The 14,751-nt window shown below is 43.0% G+C and overlaps 1 protein-coding gene across 1 annotated transcript in view; it reads left to right on the top strand.

Annotated features, from left to right (window-relative positions):
- Positions 1-2,484: 2,484 nt before the first annotated feature.
- Positions 2,485-14,751, top strand: part of FAM71F2 (family with sequence similarity 71, member F2) — a 15,131-nt gene continuing 2,864 nt past the window's right edge. Inside the window, exons 1-4 of the mRNA XM_006896091.1 lie at positions 2,485-2,637; positions 5,730-5,914; positions 7,199-7,448; positions 11,030-11,148. Of these exons, the coding sequence (XP_006896153.1) occupies positions 2,485-2,637; positions 5,730-5,914; positions 7,199-7,448; positions 11,030-11,148 (707 nt within the window). The remainder of the gene's footprint in view (positions 2,638-5,729; positions 5,915-7,198; positions 7,449-11,029; positions 11,149-14,751) is intronic.

The raw sequence follows: 14,751 nt of genomic DNA, 5'->3' as shown, positions 1-14,751 counted from the left end.
AGCTTCGATATGCTTGTCTCCCATATCACCGTGACATCCTGGGAAATGCAGACCCCACTAGGGAAGAAGCATGTCTCCTCCTCGCAGGGGTCCAAGTCCTCATTCCTGGAGCACTTGTAGCAGCGCAGACCCTGAGCTCTCATTGTAAGCAGCAGGGCCCCCAGCAGGGCCAGGGCCAGGGTTTTCATGGTGGGGATGCTGGCTGTCCCACTGAGGTGGTGTCCAGGACTGGGAGCTGGCCCGGGGAGCGCCAGGTGGGCTGTGTGCACGGCCTGCACGGGAGCAGGTGAGGCTCCCCTTGGCCTTAGATCCTAATTATAGTCCGAGCAGGAAGTCCTGGAGGAATGTCCGCTCTGATGGTCCTAGACATCGCCCTCTGCCCCGGAGGCCGTCGTGCGGCCCTGATGCTGGACAGCTTCGCAGAGACTAAGGTGGGCAGGCAAGCAAGGCCTGGAAATCTCAGCCAGTGAAGCCATGTTGGTCACAATGGCCCAGTGTGCCAGCAACCGGGCTGGGAGACCTTCCTCACAGCAGCCGGATGGCTGACGGGGCTGCAGAAGAGGCTGTGCTCTCAGCGAGGTGGTCTCTCCGCTCTTTGTGTTTCTAGTTCACTGAGTTCACATGGGAGATATTCTAAACCACAGCACTTCTAAATGCCATATTTTCTTCTTCTATTCAGACAGTTTCTTCCTTGTCTATGTATGGGTGTCACATAACCACAATTAAGTGTTCTGAGAAAAAGAACTGGTTAACATTTCAGGAAGTCATGTATGATCAAGAACCAACAGAACTGAAGGAAGAATTTAAAGCTGCAAAGAAGGTGATGGCCTAAAACAAGACTCCAAGAATAGATTCAATACCAAGTGAGCTAATTCAGGAAACATGAAACCGTGGGCGTGCTCTCTGGTCCCCACCAATAAACATGGAAGACTCTTACCTGGCCAATTGACTGAAGAGATCTCTATTTGTTCCCTTTCCCCCCAAATGATATCCAACAGAAGGTGGAAATTCTATAACATCCTTAATACCATATACAAATAAAAAATTAAATTTAAAAAATGGCTAAGACTGTATGTCAGCAGGGAACTGCCAGAAATTCAAGCCATATTCAGAAGAGGACATAGCACAAGGAATGTCAATGCTGATATCAGGTGGATCTTGCCTGAAAGAGAGCTCAGAAAAATTATATTTATTGTTGTGCTAACAGTAAGCTCAAGGCGTTCTTAGAACCAATGACTCCTACAATTTGTTTTGCTCGGGCTCCTGCATATTACCATGCTATTGCGTCTTCCCCTGCTTAGTATTTCCAAGTCGGGGCCCTCTTTTCTTTGTGAACTGTCTGGTGATTTGGAATTTTTTTCTTTTTTATTATTATTATTGTTATTACTATTACTATTATTATCTTTGATGAAAATTTACAGACTTTGGATTTACATTCATTCATTGTTGCATTTTTCTCCCTGCCCACTTCTCCTGCCAGTTCATTCTTTCTTTGAAAAGTAAAATTCTTTCATTGTTTTACAATCCCTCCCTCCAAGTCCACTCCACTATGCAGCCTCTCATATAGACTCCTGTCATGACAATAATGCCTAATCATATATCCCTTTTAAACAGTTCTCTCTCTCATCTCTTTCAGTGCAGTACATATGATTTATCCCATCATTCTCAGTCTCCCCACAACCCGTGTGTGTCCCGTTTTATGACAGTGGCACTATGCAGTATAAGTCCTTTTATGACTGAAATATTTCACTCAGCATAATGTCTTCAAGGGTCATCCATTTTTAATAATATTGTATGAGTTCCTTATTTTTCAATGCAGCATAGTATTCCATTGAATGTCTCCTCCTGTGTGATTAACTGCTTCTGAAAACCCAGTGGAGGGTCAGGTATGAGTCAGTCCCTACTTGATGGTACACAACAAAAACATCCTATGACACAGGGGACGTAATTTGAGAAAAGCAACTTTTCTCCTGTTTGTAACTCCTATGGCTAGGTCAGGGCCCAAGTTGAGTCAACAATTGACGCTGAGATCGCATGTCTGGAAGTTTTACCTTTAGCAGGAGGATAAAAGGTTGAGTGTTGGCCCTGAGAGCCTTCCTCAAGGAACATCACTCACCATCCAGCCAGCTCCCTGCTGTTTGCACTATATTGTTCTCTCCTTTGGGGAAAGGTGGCATGTTTGGAGAACAGGAGAGGCTGCTTGGCTTCTGATTTGTAGCCCTTGGGAAAGAAAGAGGAGTCTTGCATGTCCTCAATCTCCTGCTGTCTCCTCTTTCCCTGTCCTGCTGTTACCAATCACAGCCCTTGATGTCATTCAAGCCATTATGAGCCCACAGCTCCTTCCATCCAGGGACCAGCCCTCAGGTGAGCAAGAGCAGTGAGCTGCATAGGGCTGGCAGTAGTGGTCACATCAACACCTTGGAGTCAGGCTGGGTCTGTGTGGAGCCCTAGCTATGTCCCCCAGCCCATTCTTCCCAGGAACCAATGAGTAAGATTAGGGGCCTCCCGCCTGAGATCAGGGAGGCAGGCCCTGGAGTGAAGCTAGGGGTGGAAAATGGCCTCCTTTGTCAACTGATTCATTCTCCAGAGTTCAACTTGTTCTCTGACTCCACAGTATTTGAAAGCAACTTCACCCAGGTACTCTGGTGTAACTAGACCCAGTTGTTCTTCCCTTTCTAAAGGCTGCACCCAGGGCCCTGGGATGCCAGGGGATAAGAGAGGCAGTCACCCACTTAGGGTAGAGAAAACCAGAAAGACTACATCCTACGGTCACCTCAGTTCATGCTACAGCATCATGGAGCTCCCTGCACCAAAGGAGAAACAACCTAGCAAGCTGCCGTCAAGGTGACTCCCATGCCTGGCAACACCTCATGCGCAGAGGCGAGCTGCACTCCTCAGACCTCCAGAAACAGATAGCAAGACCCTAGGCCTCTGAAGCATCTCTGGGAGGGGGTTCAAACCAGCAACATTTCACTTGGTAGTTGAGTGTTTAACTGACTGTACCCGCCAGAGACTCCTGCACCAAAAGTGCAGGTAGAGAACAGATTGACACCTTACTGAAGGAGAAACCCCAGCTCCTTCTCTGATCACGGGCCCCAGACACTAGCGGGCCTTTAGTCTCAAGGAGACGGCCAGAGGGAATGAGGGGTGCTGTCCAAATGCCAGCTCTGAAACTCAACCTCCTTTCCCTGAGATGCTTGGGGAGCAGCTCTGTTTCAGAGCATACCTGCTGGTTAAATTGGGCACACCTAGGCTTCTCCAGCTTCCAGAAGAGAGACTGTATGACACTGTGGATGTGAGTATTTGCCACTTGTGGAAAGCAGAGTCTCTGGGAAGGTGGAATGGTAGTTTTGTGTATCCAGTCTTATCACGGCACTACCTGCTATTTTCTAGTGGTCCAGTCTGACCCTCGGAACTTCTCTTTTGCAAATACAAAACAAAACACACTCAAAAAGCTTTGTTGCTGTTGTGTGGCCTCCAATTCATGGCACCCATGTGTGTGTGGTAAGACAGAAATATGCTTCACAGGGCTGGTGGGCTTCCCCACCCCCAACTCCCACCCCTTATTTTGCTCCGTGTGATTTTCTGTAGTTGAGTTTTCAGTATTAGATTGCCAGGCTTTTCCTTCAGGGTACATGTAGGTAAACTTAAAACCTCAAACCTTTTAGGGGCAGCTGAAACTTTAACCACTTCTACCGTTTTAACCACCTGTGTTTTTGTGAATATGCATTTCATTCCATAATATGGTCTCTAAGGCAAAGAATGCCCAGAGATCCCTTCTCCCAAAGTACCATCTGGCTGGACTTGAGGGTCATGCCATTTCAGTCTTTCCCTAGCTCCTCCTTGCCCTATGCCCCACTAAAGGCCACACAGTGGTCCCGATGACCTTAGCAAGTCTAGGATCTCGGCGCATGCTCTTCTGGCTGTCGGGGCCGAGGGTCACCCATGTTGCTTACCTACCCTGCTCCCTTAATTCTTCTCTGCTGGGCTGGTTGGTGAGGCACACCTTGGCCAAGACTCAGTACCCAGTGCCATGTGGCCCATGGTCCTGCCCTGCCATGGCCCCTGGGAGGCACCAAGAGAGCCCAGCAACCCCCTAGGCTTCTCTTAAACGGAAGCTATCTCCCAGATCTCCATCTAGAAGGACCATCTGGACCTTCATAATCAATGGATCTTGGCTTATTTTCCATCCCTTCTGGAAGTTTCTTTTTCCAGGTATCTTTTCATTGTGATATAGGTGGGGGGGAAAGGCAGAGTAAATTGGCTTTTCAATCAACAATTACTATTTTGTTTCATAACATTGATTGTAATCCCCGCCCTGTAGTAGCATTGTCCACCTCCCTCTCTATGTTTCCCATTTCCATTGGTCCTTTTACCTACTCCCTCCCTCCCTTCTGAGCTTTATCCTTGGAAAATGAGGCACCTTGATCTCAGATTGTTGATTGTTCTAAGGAGCGTGTGCCTTCTGGATGTTATTGTTCTCTTGTCACCTTCATCTTACTTGGACCCACAATCAGTACACTTGGTACAAGCAGTACACTTGGTACAAGCAGTCAGGAGATCAAGAGAGGTATTGCACTGGGGAAATCTGCCCTCAGAGACATCTCCATATCACTGAGGAACAATGATGTTATTCTGAGGACTAAAGTGCACTGGATGCAGACTATGGTTTTTTCCATCACTTACAATGCTGCTGAGAGCTGACATGAATAAAACTGACAATGAATAAAGAGGACAGAAGAAAAATTGATGTCTTTGAGTCGTGGTGGTGGAGAAGAGTACTGAACATCCCATGGACTGCCAAGAGAAGAGATCGTCTTGGACAAGGTGAAGTCTGATTGTTCATTGAGGGCAAGAATGGCAAAGCTTCATCTCACACACTCTGGGCATGTTGCTACGAAAGGCTATTCCTTGGAGAAGAACATCATGCTCAGAAAAGTGGGAGATGGCGAAGAACCAGGTGGACTAACACAGTGACCATTGAGATGGGCTTGAGCATGTCAGAGATTGTGAGGTTGACACAGGATAGGACACGGCTCTGATCCGTTGTTCACAGAGTCTCTATGAGTCATATTCCATTCAGTGGCACCTAACAACAACAGCAATATCATTTATTTAGTTGAAAGTTGAACCATGGAGATCAGTACAGTTCCACACATGAACAGTATCTGTAGACCATCATTTTGGGCTTCCACTGATGTTATCTGGAATTTTCTTTGTACAGCTTTTCTTCTAGGCCATTAGAAACAAATTCTGGCTTCTCCTGCTCAAAGGTTGTGTTGTTGTTGAGTACCATTGAGTCAGAACTAATGCAGAGCTGCTCCTCTAAAGGGTTTTCCGAGACAGTAAATCACACAGAAGGAGATCGTCCTTCTTTCTCTCATGGAGCAGCTAGTGGATTCAAACCACATATCTTTGGGTTGACAATACAATTTCTTACCACTAAGCCACTAGAATAACATCTCCATGCTGCTTGTCCACTTAGGTAATGCAGAGGACACAAAGATAGCCAGCAAAGAGTTCTTGTTGCCAGTAAGTCAAGAGGTGATTTGTGGGGAACCACCAGAAAGGATTGCTAATAGCTCTTGGCCCAGCCTCCTGTGCTGTATGCCTAGAAGCAGCTCAGGTGTCCAAGTCTGTCACCAAGCTGCATCTCTCTTCCTAGCCTGTCTCCTTCTTCTACCTCTGGCTTTGCTCTTATCTGACTCGTTTACTGGGCTGATTTCCAGGTCATTAAGCCTGAGAAATGGATAGATGTCTCCGGACGGTACACCACCATAGCCCTTGGAGTGACTTCGTCTGTACCCTGCCTGCCACTCCCCAACGTCCTCCTGATGGCCAAGGTCACCTGGCCCCAGGGTCATTTTGCTACCTGGAAAACCCCTGGTAATGCTCCAGTTATCACCCTCAACAGGTAAAGAAAGCTTTAAAGGAAGGAGCCAAGACGGGGGTGTGGTTAATCTGTGCATCATTTTGCAGCCTAGCTTTTGATACAAAGGAAGAGTGCTCTTTAGTGTATAAGCTGCTTAGAATTTACGAGTTAAATGAGTGCATTTAACAAATATTTCTGTAGCACGGAGCTCTGTTGGCACACTGTGTCTTGGGCTGAGACACTAGCTATAAAGTTGGTAGTTTAAATCCACTAGAAATGCTGCAGAAGAAAGATAGGCACTTCCTCCAATAAAGATTTACAGGCCCAGAAATAAAACTGACCCAAGGGCATTAGTCTATATACTGAGCATTGCATTTGGAGGTGGGGTTAGAGCAGGTCAGAGGCCTTGTTTGGTGAAGTATAGTTTTCAAGGATCTTCGCTTTCTTTGCTGACCTTTATCATGTGAATGTAATGTTGAGTTCCCAAAGAAAGGGTGAAGATTGTGAAAGTCATACTGGATTGAGAGGTACTGAGATTAAATCACTAAGATAGAGAGAGAGAGAGAGAGAAATAATAGATAGATAGATAATAGATAGATAGATAGATAGATAGATAGATAGATAGATAGATAGGTATTGGGTGTCTAAGACACAAATAAATGGACAAAACCCAAAATTAACCAACCCAGTGCCATACAGTTAATTTAAACTCATAGTCATAAGTCTTTTTAGAAGTAGGCTGCCTCATCGTTTCCCCATAAAGCAAATCATTTTAAAAAATAAAAATGCAGATTTTAGATTCGAACCATCAACCTTTTGAATAGTAACTAAATGCTTTATCCACTGCTCTGCCAGCACTCCTTTTCTAGGAGATAACAAGGTAGCGTTTCTACTCTAGCTCATGCCCTTTCTATCCAGAGGTCTTTGCTAGAAAAGTTCTCAGAAACAATCAAAGGAAGCCCAGGAATGGAGCCAGTTTTTGCTTCATGAGATCCTGACTGGGCAAATAGCTTCTCTGAAGCTCAGTTTCACAGTCTATAAACTAGTTTGAATGCTTACTTTCCCTTCATCAAAGGGCTGTTGTGAGGATTAAATTCTAGATCATACATTAAATATGCCATTGGTAGTGATGTGGAAAGAGCATTTAATAATAATGTGTAAAAGTAATCAAGCCCTGGAGATGAGAGAGAAGGATCAACGGTGAGCTTTCTCCCCTGGGTCCACGAAGCAGAGCGGGAGGCTTGGGGCAAAGGCAGAATCAAGGGCGACGCAAACAGCGTGCGTTAAAATCATGGACTGTACCGTGAGCTCCCTGATTGTGTGCAGGATCCTGCCCCTGAAGTACGTGGAGCTGAAGATCTGTGACAGGATTCAGCGCATCCTGAGGGTGAGGACAGTGACCGAAAAGATCTACTACCTGAAGCTCCACGAAAAACACCCTGATGCTGTATTTCAGTTCTGGACTCGCTTGGTGAGAATTCTGCAGAAAGGCCTGTCAATCACCACCAAGGACCCCAGGATACAGTTCACTCACTGCCTGGTGCCCAAGGTGTCCAGCAGCTCCAACGAGTCTACAGTAAGTGGGCCCCTTCACAGGCTTTACTGGATACAGTCAATGAGAATGGACAGTGCAGAGGGCTGATGGGTATAAACATTCTATCATTGTTGAGGGAAACATAGCTCTAGTGGCCTAGTGGGTAAAGAATTAGACTATTAACCAAAAGGTTGAGAGTTCAAATCTACTACCAGTTGTTTGGTGGGAGAAAGATGAGGCAGTCTGCTTCTGTAATTATTTATAACTTTGAAGACGAGAGGGGACTGTCTATTCTGTCCTACAAGGTTGCTATTAATCAGAATCATTTGATAACAGGAAGTTTGGGTCCTATGAATGGAAAAGACTTTTTGGTTAAAAAAAAATAAGTCCGTGATATTTTCACAGGATGACTTAAATAGCTGGTATCCCAAGTTCAGGTTCTGCATCCAACTGAGATGAGTAGTATCTCCCCCCCCCCCTTTTTTTAAGGCTTTTAAAGCTGTTATCTAAGACACATCTCTTGGTCTGAATGCATTAGGAAAAAAGGAAAGGGAAGGAAACCAATGTCTCAGGGAAAAAAAATAAGTTTACAACCTATTTTAAGTACAATACCTAGCCACAGCCTTATCTACCCAGAGATCAGAAGAACTAGAGGGTGCCCAGCTGCTACTCTAAATCGTTCTGATCAAGGGCATGATGGATGAACCCTTATGGATTAGGATAAAGAGAAGAACAGAACGAAGAGTCTTTTTTTATTTTATTATTATTATTTTTTGTGCATGTACTGTCAAACCAGATCTGACTGGTACAGGAGGAAATTGTCCCTCCTCCTCCAGCAGAGCATTTGGTGGATTTGAACTGTGTACCTCTGGAATTGCAGTACAGCTTCTTGCCACTAGGCCACCAGAGCTCCCCTGAACTAAGAGTCTTTTAAAAAGCCCTTACTTGATGAACCATTTGAGCCTAGAGGAATTCCTGAGACTATTGTCTTGAGATGCTCTTTAAACCTTGAACCAAAACTAACTCCTAAAATAATTTTTTAGCAAAATAACAGATTGGCACACAGAATAAAGGATGTTATCTTCATGTATTGCTGTTATGTGCTGTCAAATTGTTTGAGACTCATAGTGGCCCTATGCACAATAACTCTGAACCCTGCTCTATCCTGAGCCAGTCTCACTGTCTTTGACACACCTACTCCCATTATCCCAGTCACTGTGTCAATCCATCTCATCCAGGGTCTTCCTCTCCTGTGCTGTCCCTCCATCTTTCCAAGCATGATATTCTTCTCTAAAGACTGGTCCCTCCTAGCTACATGTCCAAAGTGTGTGAGACAGTCTTAAAATCCTTGCCTCCAAGGAGCAGCCTGCTTTCACCCTCTCCAGGACAGACCTGTTAGTTCTCTTGGCAGTCCATGGTATGTTCAATACTCTTCTCAACTCAGAGGCACCACTTCTTCTTCTGTCATCCTTAGTCATTGTCCAGCTCTCTGATGCATAGCATGTAATTAGGAAGATCATGGCCTGGATCGCACTTTCATCTCTACACTGACATCCTTGCTCTTCAGTACCTTGTCAGGTCCCTGACAGTAGATTTTCCTAATGCAATTCTTTTGATTTCCTGACTTCTATGTTGAGTGCTGATTGTGGAACCAAGCAAGCTTAATTTGTTAACAATCTCATTTCCATCTATCATGATCCTGCCAATGGGCCCAGTGGTGAGAATTTTCATTTTCTTGATGTTGAGCTTTAATGCATATTGCAAACTACAGTCCTTGACCCTCTGCAGCAGATGCTTCAGGTCATGGATAGCATTCCAATAAAAAAATATCTACATGAGGTCAAAGGTCAACAATTACTCTAAAACAAAGATGAAAGTATAAGGGAGTAGAGAAATTAGAATACTGGAAACTGAACAGAGTACAATTAAAGATGACATTCACACATTATGAAAAACCTAACTAACATCACTGGACAGTCTATGAAGAGATTGTTTAATGGGGAAGTAATTGTCAGTGTAAACTTTTACTAAAAACACAGTACAATATAATTGAGAGGTTGGGGAAAGTGATATCTACACTGCACTGAGGTCAATAAATAGTAAACAGGGGAAAGACACAAATTAATTTTGCTTTTTAACCATTGATATTTATAATTGAGTACATTGATTAATGAAAGACTGACCTGTAAAAGCAAAGGTTTGCAATTCAAATCCACAAGCTGCTCTGCGAGCAGAAAGACAAACAACCTCCTCCTGTACGATTTACTGCCTCTGAGAGCCCACTGGAGGGTCAGCTATGGGTTGGTTCTGACTTGATGACATATAACCACCACCCCCTCACTGACTTTTTAAATCCATTATGTTGCTTATGGAACGCTGAAGAAGTTGCCTTTAAAATTTGAATGATGCCTTTAAATTTTGGTGTCGAGCACAACTATTTGATTATGCCATGAACTGCTGAAACCTAACTCATCTTAGATGAAATGCAACCAGGGTGCTCCTTACAGGTGAGGATGGCGGAAGTTTGTCTCACCTACTTATGTCACATTTTCAGGAGATAACAATCCTTGGGAAAAACCTCATGCTGGGAATATAGAGTCAGCAAAAGAGCAGAAAACCTTCAACAAGATGAATTGACATAATCACGACAACAATGGGCTTGAGCATGACAAAGCTTGGGAAGATGATGGAAGAGAGGGCAGAGCATCCCCCTGTTCTTCGCAGGGTGCTCACCCGGAGTTGTGATCAGCACCTAGCAACAACAATATGTTGATTATTACCGGTTCACAGCTCAGCTGCTCTGGCCCTTCATGTCTAGTGCTCGTGTACACAGAGGATGTGATCCTGCCAGAGACTTGAGGATTCCAGACCTTAATGCTTAAGGAGTAGTTTCCCTAAGCTAAGTTGTGAAACCTAGTATCTCAGTTACCTAGTGCTGCTATAACACAAACACCACAAGTAGGTGGCTTGAAAGAACAGAGACTTATTTTCTCACACTTTGTAGAGACTAAATGTCCAAATCAGAGGCTCGCCCATGTGAACTCTTTCCTTGTCAGTAGACCATTCTTCACTGGTTCCTTGGCATGCCTTGGCTAGTCTGTCTTCTTCCAACTGTGGTTTTTTTAATCTGATCTCGTCTTTTCTATAGCTCCAAGGTGATTTGGCTTAGGACTCACTCTACTGGTATTTTTCGTCCATGTAACAAAAGAAAAACTTTAAGATCATATCCACAGATAAAACTAAAGATAAAACTTGCCGTCTATTCCAATTCATGGCGACCCATGTGGTGTAGCCTGGAACTGCAAGCCCTGGGCTTTTCAAGGTTGTGAGTATTTGGAAGCAGATCTGATCTGTGGGCCTTTTTTTCTGAGGCACCTCTGGGTAGGTTCAAACTCCCAACCTTTTGGTCCGTAGATGGATGTTTAACTACTAATTCCACCCAGGAACTTCTATTTCCAAATAAAAACATGTCTCCAAACAGAATCACATCCACAGATACAAGGGCCAGGAAGAGCAGAAGGGTGGGTACATGCAATTCAACCCATAACCCTAGATACAATCTCACAAAGCCTGTGAACTGCGGGTGAGTAGATCTCATAACCTGACTGAATTTCTCCATACAGTCTTCAAGCAGCCTCTTCCCCACCTCCCCGGACAGTGAAAATCTCAGACTGAGGTTGGCAGACACCAGCAGTGGAAGTGTGCTGCATCTCCCAGCACGGACCCAGTCCTCAACAGCCATGTGCGTACTCCGAGCATTAGTTCTGCTACCCTTTCCTGTAGCATAGAATTTTTGAAATGGTTTAGCCTTCCCTCTTTTGCTGCCATCGCTTAGTTTTTCTATGTATGAAGGTTTGTACTAATGGCTGCCTTTATACTAATACCTTTCTATGCCACACATACCAATCTCTTTGGCGTACAGCAGTTGGTTTAAACCCACGAGCTCTTCTGGGGCAGAGGAAGGTTAATGATGCAGTCTGTAAACATTCACAGCTTCAGAAACTTTCTGGAAGGTTCTGCTGTTTCTGTTGTTAGGGACCATTGAGTTGAGTGCAATTTATATTGACCTTATGAACAAATCTGAACCATGTCTTCCCTTGTGCCATTCTCATCATCCCTAACACACTCAAACTCATTGCTGCGGTCACTATGTCAATCTATCTGGCCAAGACTCTTTCTCTCCTTCTCTGACTCTCTGCCTTTCCAAGCATGATGTCCCTCTCCAAAGAATACCCCTTCCTAACAACATGCCCAAAGTACGTGAGATGAAGCTTCACTATTCTTGTCTCTAAGGAGCTCTCTGGTTGCACTTTCTCCAAGACTTATCTCTTTGCAGTCCACAGGATATTCAGTATGACTCTGTTCTATACATTATGAGTCAGAGTCAGTTAAACAGCATTGTTGTTGATTGTTGTCGAGTCGATCATGACCCATAGCGGCCCTATGAACAAAAGACCTGCAGTCTTTGTATAACTATCATCATTTCCCAAAGTTCATAGAGTTTCCAGAGGCATGTTGTTTAGGAAGTGGATACCACTCCTATTTCCAAACATGTCTTAATCTGTGAGCTCCATCAAACACTGTCCACCATGGGTAACCATTCTGTACCCCAATGGCACAGAGATCAGCATCACTGCCACTCCAGGTTATCAGTACAGCAAATTGACGGCATTAGCTTTTGCTTATCTGTTTGCTTGTTTATTTTTGTTTCTAAGTGACTTGGCTTTTTGACTAAAGATGTTTTCTGTGTCTCCCACCTCTACTTTTCTCCTTCAAGTCCAGGAGTTTCACAGCATATACCTCAGTGTTGGTCATTTTTGGTCAATTTTCCCAGCTACAAGTCCTCATTGTTATTGTTCTTATGTGCTATTGAGTTGCCTGCAACTCATAGCGACCCTATGTACAATACATCTGAACTCTGCTCTATCCTGAGCCAGTCTCACTGTGTCTGACACACCCATTCCCATTACACCAGTTACTGGGTCAATCCATCTCATCCAGGGTCTTCCTCTCCTGTACTGCCCCTCCACACTTCCAAGCATGATGGGCTTCTCCAGGGACTGGTCCCTGTGGCCACATGCCTAAAGTAAATGAGATGGAGCTTCAAAATCGTTGCCTGCAAGGAGCAGCCTGCTTTCACTTTCTCCAGGATAAACCTGTTAGTTCTTTGACAGTCCATGGTATGTTCCATACTCTTCTCCAACAACACAACTCAAAGACATCAATTCTTCTTCTACCACCCTTAGTTATTGTCCAGCTTTCTGATGCATAGCAAGTAATTGCGAAGACCATGGCCTAGATCAAACATACCAGTTTCCAGACTGACACCATTGCTCTTCAGCACTTTGGAAAGGTCCTTAAGAGCAGATTTTTCCTAATGAAATTTTTCTTTTGATTTCTTGACTGCTTGTGCCAAGAGTGTTGATTGTGGAGCCAACCAAGCCGAAATTGTTAACAACATTAATCTCTTCTCCACCTATCATGGTGCTGCCAATTGGCCCAGTAGTGATGATCTTTGTTTTCTTGATGTTGAGCTTCAATCCATACGGAAGACTGCAGTCCTTTACTTTCTCCAGCAAATGCTTCAGGTCCTCCTCAGTTTCTGTGAGCAAGGTTGTGTCATCTGCAAAGCATAGGTTGTTGATGAATCTTCCTCCAATTCTGATACCACATTCCTACCCTCATATATACTTTCAAATATCTCTCATGCTCTCCTTTTTTTTTTGTAATGACAAATCTCTAAACTATGTTTATTAAATTGAATATATGTTTAAAGTGTACTTTTTAAATTTTATATTGGTTTACATGCAAAATTTGTATACATTATGTTTCTTTCATGTTTGTCCTTCACACATTCCTTCATTCAAATTGTGTTTCATACCATCATTTCCATATATTGTGTCTTACAAAATTAGTCACTGTATCGATCTATGCCCACCATTACCCTATCCTTTCAGGTCCCCATTGGATTCACTCTCTCTTTTTCCAAGATAGTTTTTTTGAATTTTCCTTTTTTTTTTCCCCTGGAGCACTCCCATTATTTATATGTTGAATCATCTTTGCCTGTCTACTACAACTATCACTTCATTTTTAAAACTTTTAATGACTTGTCCTTTTTAAAAATTTTTTATTATTATTAAATTTTATTAATTTTAATGAACATTTACAGAGATTTGGGGTTTTCATTCATTCATTGTTGCACTGTTTTCTCTACCCTCCTTCCCAGTTCGTTCTTCTTTTTTTTCCCCCCTTGAAAGTCTGTTTTAATTGTCCAATTGCCACAGTGCTTGTAAGGTATTTATTGTTACACTTGTCTTCTCCTGTATTATTTCTAGTTTTGAATTCATTTTAGTATAATTTTAAGGACATTTTTCTTTCTTAAAAAATTTCTAATTATTTTCTCAATTCTATCCCTTCATTTACAAACCTATTAAAACCTGTTTTCTCTTCTTTGATGTCTCTTATCTGTTTCTTACCTGCTTTTAGCTTATTTTGAAATGCCATGCTATAGCTTTCACTTACATCTCCTCAGTATTCTTTCATTGGCTGTGTTTATTATATTCCATTTTTTTCCTTCCTTGCATAACTTCTTATGGGATTTGATCCTAATCCTCTTCCAATGTTATTATTTTTTTTTAATTGGGCTTGATTTCCCTGATCTTTTGTGAAGGAGAGAGGCTAACTTTTCTAGCTTAACTCTAGTTAAACTGACTTTTCTTCCATAACTTTCTCTTTTCTTTGATGTGTTTTCTTTGCCTGGCTCGTTTGGAGTGAATTCCTGCTTCATTGGTTTTTATTGAGTGTGAGGCATTATCCTGCCAAGGAATTTCAGCTGGGTTTTGAGAATTCCTAAGTACATACTGATACATATCTTTTCCGATTTTACCAGGGTATCCTTGCTCTCATCTTACATTTTCTGTTGCTTTTCACAAGTTAATCTGTCAAATTTCCTTCGAGTTGGCTCTGGTAGGTTTAGTTCTTCTGTTTAGTTCTACACATAGCTATATTTAATACACACCACCAGTTCTTATGTTGATATTTATCTTCTTATTTGAAGCACTTGCTTCTTGTTAAAACAGATTTCCTCAGGAAGGATTCATAGGACTAATTCACTGAATACTACCATTATTTCTACTCATTCTCCTCTCACACTGATAAAGTCTTATAGCTGTAATTTTTTTATTATTATAAGCTTTTCCTAAACAGGTCTTTATCTGTAGAAATCATATGGGCCTGAATTAAGGTGGGTAACCTCACAGAAGTGTCTCAGGTTTGCCTCCATCATATGCCACAGGGATGTTATTGAATCAAGATTGTTGTTGTTATTGTTATGTGCTGTCGAGTC

This window comes from Elephantulus edwardii, unplaced genomic scaffold (genome assembly GCF_000299155.1).
Source record: "Elephantulus edwardii isolate Elephantulus edwardi_28Jun2011 unplaced genomic scaffold, EleEdw1.0 scaffold00181, whole genome shotgun sequence".
In the NCBI taxonomy this organism is placed as follows: domain Eukaryota; kingdom Metazoa; phylum Chordata; class Mammalia; order Macroscelidea; family Macroscelididae; genus Elephantulus; species Elephantulus edwardii.
The sequence above is the reverse complement of the archived record's forward strand: the minus strand, read 5'-3'. Positions and strand labels throughout refer to the sequence as shown.